Below are 21012 nucleotides of genomic sequence, written 5' to 3'. Positions count from 1 at the left end.
ATGTAGGTTATACATGTGCAGTCATGCAGAACATATTTCCGTGTTAATCTTATTGTGAAAGAAAACAGATTTTTTAAAAGCCAAGAAAAAATTTAAGAATTCTTTTATCTGCTGACTTCATTAGTTCTTCCTCTGGAAGTGGACAGCATTTTCTTTTTTCTTTTTTTTTTAATAACTTTTTATTGATAGAACTCATGCCAGGGTAATTTTTTACAGCATTATTCCTTGCATTCACTTCTGTTCCGATTTTTCCCCTCCCTCCCTCTACCCCCTCCTCCAGATGGCAAGCGATCCTTTACATGTTGAACAGGTTACAGTATATCCTGGATACAATATATGTGTGTAGAACCGAACAGTTTTCTTGTAGCACAGAGAGAATTGAATTCAGAAGGTATAAATAATCCGGGACAGCATTTTCTTTAGATCATCATATTGCTTATTATAGTAATCTGTTTGTAAATCTTGACCATAGACTCCAGAAAGCAAGGACAATGCTTTATCTCCATATTTCTCCCTAAAATTAGCATAGTCCTCTACACGTACAAACAAATAAATCATCAAACAAACTTTGTCAAGTGGCTGAATGAATATAGTGTTTTACCTTTCCTCTTTTAAAGAATTATGTTGGAATCTTTACAAACTGCTAACTAATTAGAGTTGATCTGATCTTACAAGCTGTTTTGGGCCAGAACCTGAAACAAGGTAGTAAGTAGAACTAATTAGTACAATGCTTGGGTTTAAACTTTTACTCATCGGAGTTCACAAGTATGCCAGATTCACAAAGTAAACTTTGTAACTTTGTGAATTCACACCTCCCTTGAAGCTCTTTGGGCCAGAGAGCACTATGGGAGAAAACCCATAATCCCATTCTCTCAAAAGAGTCAGATATAAGGCCAGTGAAGAAAGATCTATTCCAGAATATTTTCCACTTGGCTGGCTGGTGGCGGAAGAGAGTTCAGCTGGATTGGAGAGGAGCACTCTGATGCAGACACAGAGCACTTTGGGAGATTGAGAGCCAGAAGCCCTCTCTTGGAGGCAAGAAAAATTCAAGTTGGAGCTGGATTGAAGGCTGAAGAAAGCAGAGGCAGAGGCTGAAGGACAAAACTGCAAGAGCTCTTGGAACCAAGCAGAGAGAGATAGACCTCTAAGCTAACCGGGCTATATTGGAGATAATAAAAGATCTGAACTTTTATCACCTGGCTGCGTTTTGAGGCGATTATTACTTTCAACTGATACTAAAGCTGCCTCCAAAGAAAACCTCCCCGAGAAACCTGCATCTCCCTCAGAGAGAACCATTCATCTTACTTATTTTAGAAGAAAAAGATCACCACAGAATTAGTCATGATTTTATGGTCAGTATTTTACCGTGGGCCACTATCAACAGGCATCTTGATGTCATGACTGTCATTGCCTAAGCAATGAAGAGTATTTTCCCAACAAACAGCTCTTGTTGGGACAATGATAATATGATTAACATTTGTGCTGCTACTGGGAAAAGTGCTATAATCACTACTCTAACATCACAAAGAATCTCTGGTCTTAAACATTATAGACTACTTTGGCAGAAATTCTCCTCTCTGGGTACTAGTTCCCACTCCTCGCATCCAAATTAGTCTTATCCCTCCTGCGTTCAAGTCTCACCGAGTTCTCCTGACCATTTCTTGAGGCAGTCCATTCTACCTGTGAATAGCTGTGATATTGAATAAGTTTTTCATGATAGCAAGCCTGAATTTATTTGCCTTTTTGTAACTTCTAATTCTGTGCCTTTTGGTTCTGTCCTTTGGAACCAAATAGAACAAATCTAATTTCTCCTACATAGGATAGTCCATCAAATACTTGAAGATAACTATCATATCTCCCTACTTCTTTTCCCCAAGCTAAATATTCCCAATTCTTTCAACTAATATTAATATAACATGGACTCTAGATCTTCTACCATCCTAAATGCCTTCTTCTGAGCTCTCTGTTGATTATAGAAGTCTTTCACAAACTATGCTGCCCAGAACAATACTGCAGTGATAGTCTGACCAACTCGGAGGATTATTACCTTATTTCTCATAGGAAAGTAGTCCTAACTGAAAATAGTTTGTGTTCAGCATTTTTAGACAATCACATGGCTAACATGAATTTTTAATTCCCTAAAACCACTAGATATTTTTTAAATTGCTATCTAAACTATACCATCACACTTTTTACTTGTGAAACTGAATTTTTGAACCCAAATATGAGATATGACAGCAAGATAGCAGCCCAGATTTTCGAATGACAAACCATGCTTGAAAGATAGCTTAGTGAATAAAGGTTTCAGTCCCAACTCCTTTTCTTTCACTCACATTCTCCAATATTATGCCACATCACTCCCAATAGCAATATTCCTAGGATGCCACATCATTCTCAAGGCTAGATGGCTTGGGATTTCTTGAAAAGTATGGGGGTCTCTACTGCTATTGGGATTTCTACTACATCATTCTCAAGGGCTGCACCATATCGTAGGTGCACCTGGATCCAAATAAAGAGCGTTTCTTAAGTTTCAAGAATCCTGCATTTGAGGGGCATTCCCTCCTCCTGAGCAGATGCACTAGAGGATACCTTTGTCAAATAGTAACCTTTGTAAAGAAAGAAGCCCCATTAATATGAATTAGCATATCCTCAGTCCTGGATTCTCATTATGCTCTGCTGATATAGCTGGACTTAATGTGCATTTTAGTTCACTCTCTCCTAAGATCCCCCCCCAAACTACTCCCTAATCCTCTAGATCAAGCCCTTATTTCCTCTCTCCCTCCTTCTCTTACTTTTAATTAATGCCTCTTCACTCTCAATCCCCCCTAGATTCCTTTTTGGTTAGTCCATGTACCTTTCACAAAATGAAGCCTTCCTTTTAGCTACAGCAATACCTTTGCGAGTTTTTCACAAAGCTCTCCAACACCTAGTACATAGATCAAAGAGTTGTTTAGAGAACCAAAGGAAAACACATATGCAAAATGCTTTATAAACCATAGAGCACTATATAAATTGTTAGCAGTTATTATGCCATGTTACCTTTATATTAGGCACTTAAATGTTTGTAGATTGATCAGGCTTTCTAAATATTTTCACCTGGGAATTATTGAGTAGGATACCCATCTACTATGTTGCTTCTTTATGATACGTAGTTTAGCTATGTTACATAGCATTGCAGCTTTGTCAAGGCATTTTCTTTTTCCATCCAAAAATCCAATTTAAAATATTTTCTAGCAAGCTTGAGATTTTGGACCTATATTCACTTAACCTAAATCTTTACTCCTGTAACTTAAGATGCTATCCCCTTGTTCTGTTTCTAGTGGTGATAAGAACAGCTGTTCACCATATCTTGTAACAAAATGATATATTGGATAATCACCAATCTACTGAATTACTTAACCTCTTTGGAATAGATTTCATTGGAATATTCCCCAGTATGAGGAAAGTCTTCTTTAAGATCACAACAATATACTTTTTCAAACCAGCAAATTCACTGTTTATTGGTGCAGCAAATGAATCTATTCAGCAAAACTTTAAGTTACTTGATAGGCTAAAGTGTTTCAAATAAATCTAAACCAAGGGAAGATGCATTAATGAGATAAATCATTATAAGTAATACAGTAGCCTCCCCAATCTGCTAAATAAAGAAGCAACAGGGTAAGATTAGAAAGAAAACAACAATACTGAAGAAGTTTAGTAACTCTGTCAGTCAAGTAACATGTATTAAGTGCTTACTATGTGCTAGGAACTTTAGTAAGGCTGAGGGAGATAAAAAAATGTCAAAAGACGTTACTCTCTGTAAGCTCATAGCTTAATGGGGAAGACAACATGCAAACAACTATGTACAAACAAGTTATACAGAATAAGCCAAGAGATAATCAAAAGAGATTTTTGCAGATTTTGCACATCAGGACCAGGATAACATTGTACACTATAACAGTAGTATTGTACAATGAAGAACTGTGAATGACTCAGCAATAAGATTCAAGACAATCTCAAAGGACTCATAATAAAGCATGCTATCTGTCTCCAGAAAAAAAAAAAAATTTGATACTGTCTGAATACAGACTGAACTGTGCCAGTTTTCTATTTCTTTATTTATTCAAGTCTTCTTTTACAAAATGACTAATATAGAAATGTTACATGATTGAACATGCCTAAACTATGCACATGATTATACCATCTCGGAGTGGGGGGGAGAAGAGGTAGAGAAGGAAGGATAGAATCTGGAACTCAAAATTTTAAAAATGTTTTTATAATTGTTTTAACATGTAATTGGGGGAAAATGATATATTAAAAAGGAGGGATTGGGAGAGGCTTCTTGAAAAAAAGTTTTTAGCTGGGGTTGAAGGAAGCCAGAAAGCAGAAATGAAGACAGAAAGAATTCCAAGCAGTGAAAATACTTGAAGTTGAGAGACTAAATCTCATGTGAAAAAAAAAAAAAGTTAATTACAAGGGGGAGGTATAAAGAATGAGAAAATTGGAAAGGTGGGGAGTCAAGTTGGGAGACAGATTATAAAAGGGCTCTAAACAGGGAATTTTATATTTGATCTTGGAAGTTATAAGACGACACTGGAACTTAATTTATAAAGGGGAGTGACAAGGTCAAATCTGTGCTTTAGGAAAACAGGGAGATCATATTGATAACTAAAAAGAAGATAAACTGGAATGAAGAAATACTTGAAGTAGAGAGAACAATCAGCAAACTAGTAGTTCAGTGTGAGATGAGGAAGGCCTATACCAGACTAGTGCCAGTGTCAGAGAAGAAAAGAGGATATATGGGAGATTATTACAAAAGAAAAATCACTAAACAAAGTAACAGCTTACAGAGAAAGTTAGGAGTTGAGGATGACAACTAGGTTACAAGCCTGGATGATGAGGAAAGTGATGATATACTCCCCAGTAATGGAGAATTTAGGAGAGGGGAGGATGAGTGTAGTTTTGGACATGTTGAGTTTAAGATATATAGATATAGATACAGACATGGAACATTTAGGTGAGATATCAGCGAAGCATTTGAAGAAACAGGACTAGAAGTCAATGGAGAGGTGAAGATTGGATCAATAAACTCGAGAGTCATCATCATAAAATGATAATTGAAGCTGTGAGAGCTGGTAAGATCAACAAGTAAAATAGTATAAAGAGAATAAGTCACAGGAGAGAGCTCTATAGATCCCCATGTTTAGTGAGAGTGATCTGCATGAGAATCTAGCAAAAGAGACAAAGGAGTGGTCTGACAGATAGGCAAAGAACCAGGGGAGATTGGTGTCCAAAAACTCTGGAGAAGAGAGTATCAGTGTTAAGAAGGTAAATGAAAGTGTGGAAGGTTGCAAAGAGATACTTGAGAAAAAGATACTTGAGAAAAAGATTTGGCGATTAAGAAATCATTGATAAGTTTGGAGAGAGCAGCTAGACTAAGAGAAAAGGAAACATCAGTTGTAGATAGGTTTCAACAACAACAGCAGCAGCAAAAGTAAGAGATATGAGATATCTAATTGGGATACTAGAACAAGTATGGTATTTTGAAGATTGTGGGATGAGACATGGTCATGTTTATAAACAATAGAGAATTAGCCAGAGATTGAAAATAAGTGAGAGTGAGGTAATAGAGAGGACAATCAGCTTGAGAAGACAGGATATAATGGGGTCATTTATTCTGATTTTGTTGTGAGAAGACTCCCTTCTTCATGTGACATGAGTTGACACAATGGTAGATACAATGGCAGAAGACTTCTAGTTGATATGAGGAGGAGGCACTAGAAGAATGATACTTGATAGAATGGTGTCTCTTTGATCTCCTGCAGTAAGCAACAATCTCCTCTCTATCCCACTCTTTTCCTTTCTCCCTCACTCACTTCTCTTTTTCCCACTCTCCCTCCCTTTCTGCTTCTCTCTCTGTGTCTCTGTCTTCCCCAACTTCCCTTACTTTCCTTCAGCCTTCATCTTCCTTTCTTCCCTCTTTCTCATTCTCAATAGACAGGAAGAGGATAACTTAGGAAAATAGCACTACAAATAAAATGTGTTTGATGGCATCTCTTTGGTCCCTTGCAAACACAAAAAGGCAAGACTAGAAATAAAACCAGCATAATAATCCAAAGCCCCTTTTCTGAAAGGCAGAGAGGCTGAATTTCAACTGTCTCTTGGGTCAAACCCCAAAGATCCCTCTGACTTCTAAAATCAATGCCGAGGATATTGTTTATCCCCTCTGCCTAGAGTTCTCTTACTAATCTACCCCTTGATATTCCTCTTTCTAACAATAGAGTTTATTTTTATTAGAGTTTATTTATTATTATAAATAAATTATTATTTATTTCCTTTACTTTTCTGCCCTTCTCCTTTAAGACTTCCCTTCCCCTCTCTTGTTCCTGGGCCCTTTTGAGTTTAATATACTTCTATGTTAAGATCTTTCTGTTGGGAGAGAGGGGGAGAGGAATATTTAGAAGGTGTGTCCTATTATACTCGTTATTCCTTTATCTAATTCAGACAAAAATTATTTTTCATAATATATGTTTCCATCAACCCCTTCCTTTATATTTAAATATTCTTTATCCTTTCCATTTCTTATTTGGTAGTGATTTCTCTTTTTTATTCCTTATTTGTTTCACAGTATGTACACTGTCCCTCCTATTTCTGTTTTCTTCTGAGACCATCAAAACATGAAAAACAACCATAGTCCTCTGTCATCTTGACCTTTCTCTAAAATCCCTAAAAATATTGGGGTTCTGAGAAAACATTTGTTTCATATTCCCCATTAGCATGTAAATAATTCATACCCATATATTCTCTTCTAATAAAACAAATGTGTTTAACTACCTATTATTCTTTTGACTTCTTACATTTCCATTGCAAAATATCTGCTCAGTGCTGGCCATTCCTAGTTAGTGTCTGAGGGTCACTTTTGAACTCAGGTCTTCCTGGAAATTTATTTCATTAAGGGTCCATTCCCTATCCCCATTCCCATCCTCATCCTCTTTAGAGGATTATACTTAGTTTTGCTGGGCAAATTTCTTCTTTGGCATCTGTTCAGACTGCTTGAGAAACCAGGAAGCTAGTTTGCAATCAGAGATTAGAGTGCCTAGCAGTTTAGTGCTTGGTATAAATTTCTAGTCAAGGACTTGAGAAAGAATTATGGAAGAAGGGAAAAAAGAGCTACAATCTGGTCACATAATTCACATTCCTTAAACAGAGGAGGACATTCGGATATGTCCAAAAAAAAATAAAAAATTAAATTAAAATTTAAATTTAAAAAAAATTTAAAAATTCACCCTGTGAAATTGGTCATATACATACATCTGCATAGTTTATAAATTGTAGGGCAGAATGATCTACCTTGCTCCACCACCTGTGGATAAGTAAAAAAAAAAAAAAAAAAAAAAAAAAACTTTATTACTGGATATGCAAAAGAAATAAGGAGAATAATAACTCAATAAAGATAGTTTGCTAAGAGTTTAAGTTGTCTATATTGTTCCACTTTGGGCTTTTTCAACTCTCTTTCATACAGCATATAAAAGAATTAAATAAATAAATGGACTTTGTTTACCTAAGCTTTGAAAGACAGAGATCATTTTCTTCCTATTTTCCTCCCTTCTCTTTTTCCCAAATATGCAGTAGGAATAACCCAATAGCAACTTTCACTTTGTGTCTGGAAGCATTTGTCACAGCATTAACTTCAGTCAGTGAATGTTGAAACTTCACTTTAAGTCTTGAGTAGTCAATACTGGATGTACTGGGTTAAAATACCACAGTACCAATAGAAATATGTAAGAATGTGAAAAGGATATTGTAACTACTCTTGTTACACAATAATTATATCAATTCAATATTGAGACATTGAGACAATGATAAATTATAAAGAGTAGGGATGAATTAACCAAAACTATTCAGAATATAACAAAAGGGTTTTAAAACTGTGTTTAAAATACTTACTAAAAAGAGATAGTCCTCCAAAAGAAACAGTCTAAAGTAATTAAGTATGGTTTGCCTCTTGGGAAGGGAATTGGGGCATTAGATTAATGAGAGTATACATTGGTGGGAAGTGATCTGCCAGGCTAATTGAATAAGCCAACCTAGCAAAGTCTTAGTATTTTCTTTGAATTTACTCCAACTCCACAAAAATTAAGTAAAGCACTATTTTGTACAAAGCTGGTCAGTTATGGATTCTGAGTGTGGATAAGTTGGCTTCAAGTCCTGAAGCATATTAGTTTATTAATAATTACTTAACTTCTTCAATACCAAGCAACACCTGGACTATATAAATTGAAAAGCAGGTGCAAATTGCATCAATACTTTTCTCACCTGTTGTCTTATATGAATGAAATCACAGTTTCAGAGTCAAAACACTGTGCCCCTGGGCACTGGCAGTACCAAGATAAAACAAGATATAGTCCCTCAAGAAATTTACAATATAATTGGAGGAGGGGAGATGAAAATGACAAATATAATTAAGTATAATACAATATGCTAAGGAGGACAGCAAGATTCATCTTCTTAAATGATCCTGGGGAAATCACTTAATTGTTTGCCATAGTTTCCTCATTTGTAAAATGAGCTGGAGAAGAAAATGGCAAAATACTCCAATATCTTTGCCAAGAGAACCCCAAATGGGAATCACAAAGAGTTAGATATGACTTAACAACAAATATGATAACCATATAGGAGAGATCAAAACAAAGTAATAAAAGAGATTCAAGAGACCCATAACTTGGGAGATCTGGGAAAGTTTCAAGAGGGAGGAGATTGAGCTGAGTTTTTAATTAAGGTAAAGATGTCAATAGGTATAGGAACAGGGGGAAACTATCTCAACTCTTTTGCAAGTACAAGGGAACTGAGGTAGGAAACGATAGTGCAAGAAGGGAAACAATGAGTAACAGTATGACTGTAACATAAAGTATATTCAAGGTATTGTATGTGATAAGGTTGAAAACAAATATAAACTAAGCAGATTGTGAAGGGCCTTGAATGTCAGATCAAAAAGTATTTTCAATAAGGAATGGAAAGCAACTTGAGAATTTTGAGGAGGGAAGTATATTAGGAATACAGTAGCCACCTCAATTATTAATAGAATAAGTTTCAGAGAAGCTAAAAAAATCACCCTGTCAGAGTAAGCAGTAATATCCCCAATTCTCCTTCCCAGAAAGGATATTTGAATATCAACTAGAATTCAATATCCCAGTAGTTTCCCCCCACCACCACCCTCCAAAACTTGAATCCTAACAGTCCCAGATCCAGGGTCTTCAATCCCTTCCCCGATACCTAATCTTCCTATATTCAAATAAGAACTCAAAAAAAAAAAAAAAAAGCTTTAAGACTTTACTAGTGGGTGCTACATTCCTCTCAGTGCCCAATCTCAGTTAAGTGGCCCAATGGTCATTCTCCTGTACTATCCCATGTTTTGTGATTACTTCCTCATCAATAAAGCTGTATTGCTTTACTGTCCTATGAGCTCCATGTTTCCTTGTGTAAGATTTTATTTTTTGGAATATTCCTAAATTTGTTAAGGCAGGGAGAAGCAGTGAGATTTGTAATTTCAAAAAATTACTCTAGAAGCACTATGAAGAGTAAGTGGAGGAGAAAAGGCTGGAGATAGGAAGATCAATTAGGAGGTTATTACAATAGAACAGTAGACATTAAGGGTAGTAGAGGTGGGAATTGAAAAGACATGGGTGGATTTAAGAGATGTGATAAAAAATGAAAGAACCTAGAAATTGTTGCGCTTATAAGAGTGAAGTGAAAGGGAACATCTGGTAAAAGCTGATACTATTAAATTAGACATTTAAGAAAACAAATATGAGTATAGATATAATGGAGAGTTGATGAATTCAGCTTTGAGTGATGTAAGACAATTCAGTGGAGATATACAACAGGCAGTTTGAAATATAGCCTTCCAGCTTATGGAAGTGAGGAATGTGGATGTGGATAGAAAATTGAAAGTCATGGGCTAATAAGTGAAGTAATGGAAGTGGTTAAAATCACCAAGTGGTTATAATGGGGGGGGGGGGTAGGAAAAGAGGAGGAAATGATCTGAGGACTAGGAATCATTGAACTTTTATGGATCAGAAGGAAGAAAAGGACCAAGGAGAAAAGAAAAATAGCAGAGAGCCAGAGGAGTTAAGCCTAACAGAAGCCTAATAGAAGGAAGGAGGAAGGCCAAGACTTGAACCAATTACTCTTGACTCCTCCATGAGTCCATTAATACATTCTTCATCCCATTTTTTCCACATTGCCTTAGAAGTAATCATCTTATCATTCCACCTTGCTTAAACCCTCTTAGAAATCTCATTCTGCTTTGGTAACTTTTCCCTTACAGCCACCCTAAATTTGCTTATTTTAAATGGTGATTCCTTGTTGCTAGTTCTGCAAGCTAGGACAAAACTGAACAGATCTAGGTGATGTGAACTACAATTAGTAAAATGGAAATGCTTAACAAAATGTGTGTATGTGTGTAGCTGTGATATATATATATATATATATATATATATATACATACACATATGTATATGTATATATATATATACACATATATACATATATATATATAAACAACACATATATACATCCAAATATACATTTACATGACACTCTTAATTTGCATCATTAACATTTTTATCATTACTTGCTTAAGTCTAGACAATCCACAAAAACAACAAATCTAGCTCTGACATGTTGACATTTGTTGATTCCCCCGATATAAATGCTCACACTGAAAATTAAACCATCAGCTCTTGTGCACAGGTTCCAAGGGGCTATAGTACACATTGTTGTCCACATTCCAGTCCCCTCCACAAATGAAGATGCCTCTCATAGTCCTTTATACAAGAATAGATCATAAATAACTAATAGTGAGCTGAAACCCTACTAAGAGAAAATGGGGACCAATGGATTTCCCTTTTCCCTTTCTAGATTTTCCCCAGAAGATTATTTCCATTGAATATTTCAGGATTCTAGGAGATTGTATCCATTTGTGGATGGAGGTAATGATTCTATAATCTGATTTGTTCTTATTTACATTTACTTTTGCATCTATTACTATTGCTTGCTATTAGATTGACAACTATTACATGGTCTAGTAATATTGTGTTACCAGAAGGTACCTTGAACTATGATTTGCAAAACTGATTAGCCAAGCAAGTCAGAGTCAACCTGGGGAAAGTAGCAAGGGGACACAATATCAGAATTCTCTGAAATGTCACCAATTTTTACAAGTTAGTTTAATAAAAAAGAATTTTGTTATTTTGGGGATGCAGAAACCTTGAGAATGTTTCTATGCAAAGAAGCAATTGTGCAGAGTAGACAAGAAGCAGAGACAGAGTATGGCAAAAAATGGCAAGTATTACTATTCACACTTTACAGATGAGTAAACTTTTTAAGGTCACATAACTGACCAGCATTGGGGGCCAGGTATGCATTATAGTTTTCTGACATAGGAATGTGCTCCTGACTCCCTGGCAGCATCTACAACTCTTGGTCCCCTCTTTTAGACTTAGTGGAGGGCAGGAAGAGGGGAAGTGTTCCATATAAGGGCACAGCCAGAATCAAGTTCTTCCTTTGGCCGGCTGTCTTTGGAGCCTTTACCATTCTGGCTTCAGCAGCCATGTTAGAACACACATGACTGAAAAAGCTCTCTAGTTTGTCTGCAGCATGACAGCCAGGGGTCACCTCAGAATGGACAGATGGAGCAAGCTTTAACCCTGGGCAGCCTGTCCTGAGGAGGCAGGGTCCAAAAGGGCAGGTATGGTTTGAGGGTTTAGGGAGAGGCTCTGCCTTTGTGCCTCACTCAGCCCACCCCAAAAGTGGATGAGAAAGCTGATTACACTCACCCTATCTGATAGGAGAACTCTCCAGACAACTTTCCAGAATGTTCCCTTTGGAAAAGCACTCATTCAGAGCACATTCTTTTATTCTCTTTGAGGCTCTTCCTCATAGTTAAATCCACAATAAAACTTGGAACTTAGAGAGAAACTAAGAGCATTTAGTTCAATGCCCTCATTTTGAAGAGGAAGAAGCAGGCCCTGAAGTGGGATGGCAGGCAATGATATAGTTGATTTGTAAGGTATTATTTTATAATTAACAATTCTATATAATAATCACAAAATAACAAATGCTTTATGACTTGCAAAGCACTTTAACATGCCTTTTATCATTTGATCCATATAACAGCTTGTATAGCAGGTGCTTTTGTTACTTGTATTTTAGAGATGAGGAAACAAAAAGCACAGAAAGATGAAGTGACTTGTTTGTAAGGCATTCTTTTATGACATGAGAGTACAAAAAGATAATAAATAATAATAAACAAATGATAATAAATTCAATATTTGTAAAGTGATTACACATACTTCACCTCACTATATCCTCATAGTCACTATATGATGGTAGGTATTTTCTCCTTTTCAAAGTTAATGAATCTCAGCCTTAGAAAGGTGAAGTGACAGATCTGCAAGCTATTTTTCTGTGTTGATAGGAAAATAAGGATAATAAGGTATACTATATAATCATGAAAACAATCATAATATAACAATCTAAGGTTTACAAAGCACTTTGATATGTCATAACTCATCTGATTTCCACAAATGACCTATTATTATCCCCATTTATGAATAGAGAAATAGTCTGAAAGGTTAAATGACTTAATCAGTAATATTACACACTTCATAGGTGTATACAATAGGAGTATTGAAATACTTCTAGAATCAATTCTACATTCCAACACTTGTTACAAAATAATTGATATTTCAGTATGCAAACTGAAATCTTTTTTGTATAAAACTTTTATTTCAGAGCATTAACTGTATAGGATATTTTATATTTTTTTGTTAATAGTTTTCCTTTTGATAATTCTCCTGGATAATTACCCTATCCTCTAATTGAACCTATAAGATAGTCAAGGGAAAAAAACACATTGATTTCTGATAATATATATAAAATTTTGTCAGAAAGACCTCCAACTTTGCCTGAGAAGGGAAGATATTTATCATTATTTCATAACTAATGCTAAAATCAGTCTTTACAATTACTCAAAGTTCTGTTTCTTTCTTTGTTCTTTTCATTTACCTCATTGAAATCATTTCATGTTCTTCATCTCATTTTGCTTACTTTATTCTTCATCAATTCATAAAATTTTCCCAATGTTTCTTTGGACTCTTCATAGTTCTCTTCTTTTACTAAGCAATATTACTTTACATTAACATGCTATGATTTGTATAGCTACTCCATAACCAATAAACATCATTTAATGAACATGCTTTTTTTTTTTCCCATCTCATAAATATAACCTCTTTGAGGGCATTTTTGTCTTGGTATACTCAGTACCTTTCACAGGGCTTCCCCCCAAAATATCACTTAATACCTTTTGTTTGATTCTTTGCTACCTCAACGTGTTCTTATGGATTTTTTTTTGGTTACATATTAGATATATCTGTCTTTGACTACCTTGGGATGTATGTCCAGTAGTAAGAGCACTAGATCAAAAAATCAACAAGTATTTTATTAAGGTTTTATGTGCCAGATATGATGCTAGACTCTAATCATAGACAAATGAGATAGTTACTACCTTCAAGGTACTTACATTCTATTGGAGGAAACCACATGTGTAGACATATATGGGTATATACAGATTATATAAAAAATAATTAAAAGTTAGCTTTGAAAGATAGACTCAGGATTCAATAAAGGCTTTGTATGGAGACCTGGATCTTAGTTTTGAAGTAAGAGAATCTACCAGGGAAAAAGGAAAAAAGGATACTATAGGAATAAGAAATGGCCAATGAAAAAATTCTACATAAAGGAGATGGAATATTATCTATGAAGAACAGGAAGAAAGCCATTTTGGCTGGATTGTGGAGTACAGGAAGGAAATAATGCATAATGAGTCTGGAAAAGTAGATTAGGAACTGGTTGTGAAAGATTTTAAAACAAAACAAACGTTTTTTGCTTAGTATTTGCAATACTAGCACTTCGCATAGTTTCTGATACAGTAAGCATTAAGCTCTTGTTGATTTCACTTGTTATCTTGGAAGCCTTAAAGAGCCTAAGGATTGAGTAGAATGATAAACCTGAATTAAGGCACTTTAGCATCTGGTGGAGTTGGGAGAGGAGGCAGGGACACCAAGTAAGAGGCTGTTACATTAGTCCAGGTGATATGACTTAATTTATTCCCCTGTCAGGAAGAAGCTATTATCAAATAATTCTATTATCAGAAAATTCCTAGACCATTTAGGAAAGAACTCTTTAGCAACCCCCATTGGTTATTTAGGAAAGAACTCTTTAGCAATCCCCATTGTCTGTCCCCTAACCTGGGCATCTTCAAACAACCTTTTCAGATATTGATTAGCATTATCTCTACCCAGGTACATTCCATTCAGATCCTGACCCCACCTTCCTCTAAATTGCCTTTATTTCTCTGGTCTCCATGAGAAATCCCTAAGAGTAAATTTCCCCACTAAAAGATTTGCTTATGATGAAAATATGCTAAGTTCTCTATAGGACTAAGTCCACTCTGAGGTACTTCTTTCTCTCCCTCATAGTCCCTTCCTTCTAATGATAATGATACCCTTCTCCTAACTCTAGCTAACTTTGGTCAGTCTAATATGCCAGACAATGGCTTTCTCATACTTCATGGAGTATTTCCTTTCTCCTGATCAATTAATTGTGAGTTCTCCTGAGGGAACATGTCTTTTTCTTTAGTCTAACTATATGCTCTCCCAACTCTATTTTGTACTTATCATTCCTAGTGTCTATTGTATCCCTTCATTTTGTCAAATATACCTTTTGTCAAAGAGAATGGCCATTGTGGATTTGTGAAATGTTTATTTTGAACTAGGTATTGCTATCTCACCACATCACAGGTTAAGAGGTGATGAATATCCAAATGTGTAAGAAATGAAGAGAGGACTGAAGTGAGAGACATAGAAGGAGAAATTTTAAATTCTGCAATTGATTTGATAGTGAGGGAGAGCAAGGATAACTAAGTTTGGAAATCTGAGAGCCTGGAAGGATGGTAGAAATCTCAACAGAAATAACCTTCCCCATACTTTTTAATCTTAGAGGGTTACCTAGAGCAAAGCTTGTTAAACTGTGGGTTGTGACCTCAGCACGGGGAGGGAGGATATAATGGATTCTGTTTTAAAGATGTTGAATTTTGATGTCTGAAGAACAGCCAGTTGAGCATGGTATGAACAATTTAGTTACTTTTCCAAATTAATTAAAGCATTTCACAGCTCTACCAAGGGAACATTACATATATATATATATGTATGTATACATATATATATGTATGTATGTATGTATATATATATACACACACACATATATATGTGTGTGTTTATAGATATATGATATGATATATATGCATATTATAATATATGTATATATATTACATATTTTTTCCTTCTTAAAAACACCTCTGGTAATTACTGTTTCTGAGGGTTTTGTTGTTGGTTATGACCTTTGTCAATTTGATGTTTAAGAGGTAAAACTTGGAATTCTCATATTATTAATGATTCATATGTCTCTGAGTTTGCAAGCTTTTGAAAACTGTTCATAGCTGTTCTACTGATGGAAGGGTTTTGGTCACAAATGTTTGTATATACTTTCTAGGTACTTCAAATTTAGCTTTTCAACAAGTAGTTGAACAAAAGGTACTTTGATTTCATGAAGTGCATCCAAGCTTTCATTTCACTGATATTAATGAATAATAATACCTAGTTCTCTGTGTGTGTGTACATATTATGTGTGTACGCACACATATATAAATCAAAGGAAACCAATCATATTGAAATACAGTTGTCAAAAAAATTTTTTTTTCACTTTACAAATATAGGGTAAGAACTTCTGCTTTAAACCGTTGAAGTAACTTCCCCTAATTGAGATCTAAGTCATTTAATAGTGTTATAAATAATGTAGAATATAGAAATACTTTTACAAACTTGTGAGGGTTTTCACAGCTAAAGTTTCTAAGACAACCAAAGTTTACATTTCAACTGTTCTTCTAACTTTTACACAATAAAGTGAATTTATTCCATAAACTTAAAAAGTTTGCCTTCAAACATTTTTCTTACCTCCCTAAGGAAAGACACTCAGAGACACTATCTCATAGAGATAGATTGGATGATATTGTCTCTTGTATTTGTGTAACAGGCAAAATTGTCCAGTCCTAGAGTGGAATGGAAAGTTTAAAAAAGGGCAGCAATCAACATGAAGGACAGAGGAACTGTATACCCTTGCAGACTTTATGAGTCAGATCATCACGTAGGGCTATTCCTTACAATCAGATATTTTTAATTCTTATTTCTTTTTTGGAGCCAAGCTTGGCAATTATAATTACATGATGTTCAATTTCTCTTTGTTGTTCTATTTACACTGTTGTATTTATGGATTCTGCTTACGTCATCCTATATAAGTTCATATAAGTATTCCTCATAAGATGTCTTGAAATTCTTCACTGTTTCTTACAGCACACTAATAACCTCCAAACATGTTAACATACCTGAGTTTGTTTAGACATACCTCTGTGGGCATCCATTCTTTTACACCACAAAAGTGCTGCAGTGAACATTTCCAACATTTTGTGTATTGACCTCATCTCATCTAACATTTTTGTTAGATCATACCTATTTTTGTTGTTGTTCAGTCATTTTCAATCTTGTCCAACTTTTCATGACCATATTTGGGATTTTCTTAGCAAAGATATTAAAGTAGTTCACTATTTCCTTCTCTTGCTTATTCTGTAGATGAGAAAACTGAGGTAAATTGGGTTGTGACTTGCCCATTAGTAAGTATTTAAGGTTTGATTTGAATTCATGAAAATGAATCTGAATCCAAGCTCAGTGTTCTATCCACTAGATCACTTTGCAGCCCCTCTCCTTGATTAGCTTATTTTTTTACTGCCTAAAATATAATTGATATTTTCCATCCTTGAAAACAAATAAAAAAGTCCTCACTTCACTTTACTATTTCCTCATTTCTTCTTTCTTTCAAAACCAGACTTCTGACTTTTTAAAGACTTGCTTTCTCTTCCTCTCCTCTTCTTCTTTTCATAATCTCTTGCAGTTTGGCTTCCATTCTCATTACTCTACTGAAACGTCACTCTACAATGTAACCATCATTTCCCAATTGACAATTCTGATGGCCTTTTTAATCAATTAATCAAATATGTATTAAATATTTGTATGATAGGAGCTGGAGAGACAAAAACAAAAATGAAACTCTTATTTTCTCAAGTTTTCATTCTTTTGGGGAAGACAAAAAGTACAGAAATGTGTGTGTGTGTGTGTGTGTGTGTGTGTGTGTGTGTGTGTGTGTGTGTGTGTGATGGGGGTTATTTTTTTTTTCCCCTGAGAAGACATTAGCAGCTAGGACCTTTCACATAGAGGCTAGCACCTTTCATATAGAAGGTGATGGGATTAATTTTGAAAAAAAATAGGAATTCTAAATGGCAGAGATGAGGGAGTGCTTTTAGATTGGGAGATAAGTGTCAGTTAGTTGGATCATACTATTAAATCTGAAAAAAAATTTGAGTCAGGCTTTAAGTGTGAAACACAAGAGTTTATATTTGATCCAAGAGGTGATGGGGCCAGCTAAAGTTTATGGAGCAAGAAATTGACATTATAGAATCCCTACTTTACAAAAATCATTACGGGACTCTGTGTAGTATAGATGGAAGAGGAAAAGAGACTTGAATTGGGGAAATCAATAAAGAAAATATTGTAATAATCTAGGCAAGTGGTAATGAAAGCCTGCACTAAGGTAGTGATTACAAGAGAAGAGAGGAATGGATGAATATAGGAAATATTGTAGACCTAGAACCAATAATTCAAGGTGTCCAAAAGGTCACTGTGATATAAGACTAAAGCTAAGAGAGAATAGAACTTGTCATATAGATCTAGGAGTCATATGCATAGAAATGATAAACTCATGAGTGTCAATGAGGTAACCAAATAAGAAAGTATAGAAAGAGAACAGGGCCAGAACAAAACTTTGGGGATATTGTGATGGAGCATTATTTGGATACTAATACAGCAAATTAGGCTGAGAAGGAGTAGGAGTCAGATAGGAGGAAAGAACCAAGAGAAGAAATATACAGTGGAAAAATGTAGTCAATTTTGTCACATGCTACAAAGAGGTTTAGAAGATTGAGAAGTTAGAGAAAGCTAAACAATTTGTCAATTATGAAATTACTGTAAACTTGGGAGAGCAGTTTCAGTTTAAATATTGTTGGAATCCAGACTACTGGAATCCTTTCCTTGATCACCCTTAATTCTAGAGCCTTCCGATTTATAGCTCCTTGAGAGCAGGGAAAGTTTTTTGCTTTTCTTTGTAACCCTGGGCTTAGTATAAAGTCTAGTATACAATAGTCACTTAATAAACTAATTGAAGGGAGTTAGTGAACCCAAGGAAAATAGAAAGCTGAGAAAAAGAAGAAAAAAATTAGCAATTCTTGACTCTCCATAGTTGGAAGATCAGGAGGATTTGGAAGTTAAGATCATTTAGGGTCATATTCTATCTCTAATACTTACTACTTTTGTGGGCCTTAGGTAAATCACTCAAGTCACCTCATTTGTAATGTGAACTGGTCAACTAAATGGTCAACAACTGGTTAAGGTCTCTTCCGGATGGAAATCTATAGCCTCATAATCATGAGCTTGAGATGGGTTGTTAGAGTCTAGTTTTGTAAGGATGGGAAAGGCTTTTGACATGTTTGAAGGCAACAGGAACGTAGTTAACAGAATGTAGATTAGAAAAATGCTGACAGTGGAGGCAATCTGCTCGAAGATAAGGGATGTAGTGGGAGCAAGAGTACTACATGTCGAGGAGATGCCCAGATAAAATTTGGACAAGATGACATTGTGCGGTTATTTCTTTCTGCAATTCTGATTCTTGCCTTTTCTTTGATACAAAATAACAGAAATGGAACTATAAAGTCCGGTGGCCGGTAAAGTGACTTAGTACTAACTCCCATACTGTTTCTCTGTGTGTGGACATGATAGTTTTTCTTTCTGGTTGAGATTCTGCGATTATGCGGCATTTTCCTGTGTCTAATCTAATGTTGTGGCTACCTGTGAACCCACGGACTACATTCCGGACTACTATTAGAGGCACAACAATTCTGCGAGTATTTGGAGGATCTTGTGCACCTTATCTTATCGGTATCTCCGACTCCTGGCCTCCCTCGTGAATTTCATTTTAGCAATCCCAGATCCCAGATGTTTCAGCACCAGGGATCTCCGGGCAGTCACTTCAATCCTTCACAGACAGAGGTAGCAACTCCTTACCCCGCCCCCAACAACCTGCGCATGCACAACTGGAGAGGGCGGGTGGGGGTGGGGAGCATGTGCGCAGGGGCCACCCGGCGTGCCGAGTCTAGTCTCCCTGCCTAGCCGCCACGCAACCATGCCTCATTTGCCCCTCTCCTGGCTGCAGGCTTCGTTTTCTGGTAATACGCATGTGCAAATCTGCTAGACTAGGATGTTCCACGCTGGGTGGGGGAGTGGTCAAGGAAAGGACTGGGACTAACGCGCACGCTCGGATATGCGCAGTGCCAGACCGGAGGCAAAAATCTGTCGATTTGGAAGTTCGGGGAGGTGACGCATGCGCAAATCTGCACTGTGCCGGGGAAGAGGGGAGCCTGACGACTAGGAAATTTGAATACCACAGTAGCATGGAGTGTGACCTCATGGAGACTGACATCTTGGAGTCGTTGGAGGATCTGGGGTAAGAATCCCAGTCGCTTATGCCCTGAACCTCGTAATCTCTGTTATCCCGGCCCTTTACCCCGGCTGGGCCACCTCTTCCCTGCCGGTGCCGCGCCCCGTGGCTCCTCGGTGCTGCCTCCTCCTCCCTCCCCCCCTACCCGCCAGCTCCCTCTATCCCAGTCCCTACCTCTGATCTGCTCTCCTGTCCAGAGGAAAACTCGTCCATCCCAATTCTCCCCATTAGTAACAACCTTCTTATGTCTTCTGGGGTCCTGTCACGTCACTTAGGGCTTCAGACCTGGACCCTGGGAATTTGTCAGTCATCCTTGTCGTTGTCTCCGCGTGGGCCTGCTGTTCCTCCCCAACCACCACCCCTGATGGCACTCTCTCCTTCCTCCCATCCATTCAGTATTTGTTGAATCCTCGAACCCCAGTTCTCCTTTCCTCCGTTTGCTGGATATTTACACGGGGAGCGCCTTCTTCATTCACTGAGTTGATGTTTTGCCCAGTCACTAACCTGTTAATCTTATTCATCTCTTTCTATTCCCTAACCTCCCTGTCTCTTTCCTATCTCTTAGCACCAACAATTTCCTTCAACCCAAATCATCTTCCTCTATCTCTGTCCAGCTTCAGCAGGTGCACCTATCACCTTTTGTAGTTAGCTCACCTCCTGTTCCCAGACAATCAGTATCACTATTGAAACCACTGGTAAAGTTTCTCCTTGACTTTCTTTTCTATTACAAATTGGGACTACTTGTTTGGTCCTTATTCACTTACCAAAATTTTCTCCATATTTATTTTACATCCATCTATGCCACTTCTTACCAGTAGCTGTTAGCTTTTCAGAACTCTTATTCAACAATAAATAAGCAGAAAACAGCACTGATAATCTTATTAGATCCTTCAAATGTATGTCCAGCATTAAAACTTGAGAATGAAAAAACTGTCTAAACTAAATATGGTTTAAGAAACTATGTTTAAATGTGTACTTAGATAAGTGTATAAATATCCCTTTAGCTGGATTTACAAAGTAACAAATTATACAGATTTTTTACCACCACATGGCTTAGGGAGCTTATTTCCCTCAGAAAAAAAAAAAAAAGTTACTTGGTTAGATTTTATCACTTTGGAGTGGTTTGCTAAACTATTGGGAGTTTTTGGCATATAATGATATTACTTGTTACTTTGTTTTGCATAGAATATTATTGGTATTATCAACTTTTTTTTTTCCTTTAGTGTTCTTTCTGAATTTTCTCGATTTCCTTTAACATACAGATAAAAGCACTCCCAAGAAATACCTATTTCTTAATGAAATTACAAACCAAAT

At 36.3% G+C, this 21012-nt stretch overlaps 1 protein-coding gene across 1 annotated transcript in view; it reads left to right on the top strand.

The window, feature by feature from the left end:
- Positions 1-19515: 19515 nt before the first annotated feature.
- Positions 19516-21012, top strand: part of FAM98A (family with sequence similarity 98 member A) — a 48743-nt gene continuing 47246 nt past the window's right edge. The window contains exon 1 of the mRNA XM_051976133.1: positions 19516-19704. Within this exon, the coding sequence (XP_051832093.1) occupies positions 19652-19704 (53 nt within the window). The 5' untranslated portion in view covers positions 19516-19651. The remainder of the gene's footprint in view (positions 19705-21012) is intronic.

This window comes from Antechinus flavipes, chromosome 2 (assembly GCF_016432865.1).
Source record: "Antechinus flavipes isolate AdamAnt ecotype Samford, QLD, Australia chromosome 2, AdamAnt_v2, whole genome shotgun sequence".
Taxonomy (NCBI): Eukaryota; Metazoa; Chordata; class Mammalia; order Dasyuromorphia; family Dasyuridae; genus Antechinus; species Antechinus flavipes.
This window is presented reverse-complemented; position numbering and strand designations above follow the sequence as displayed.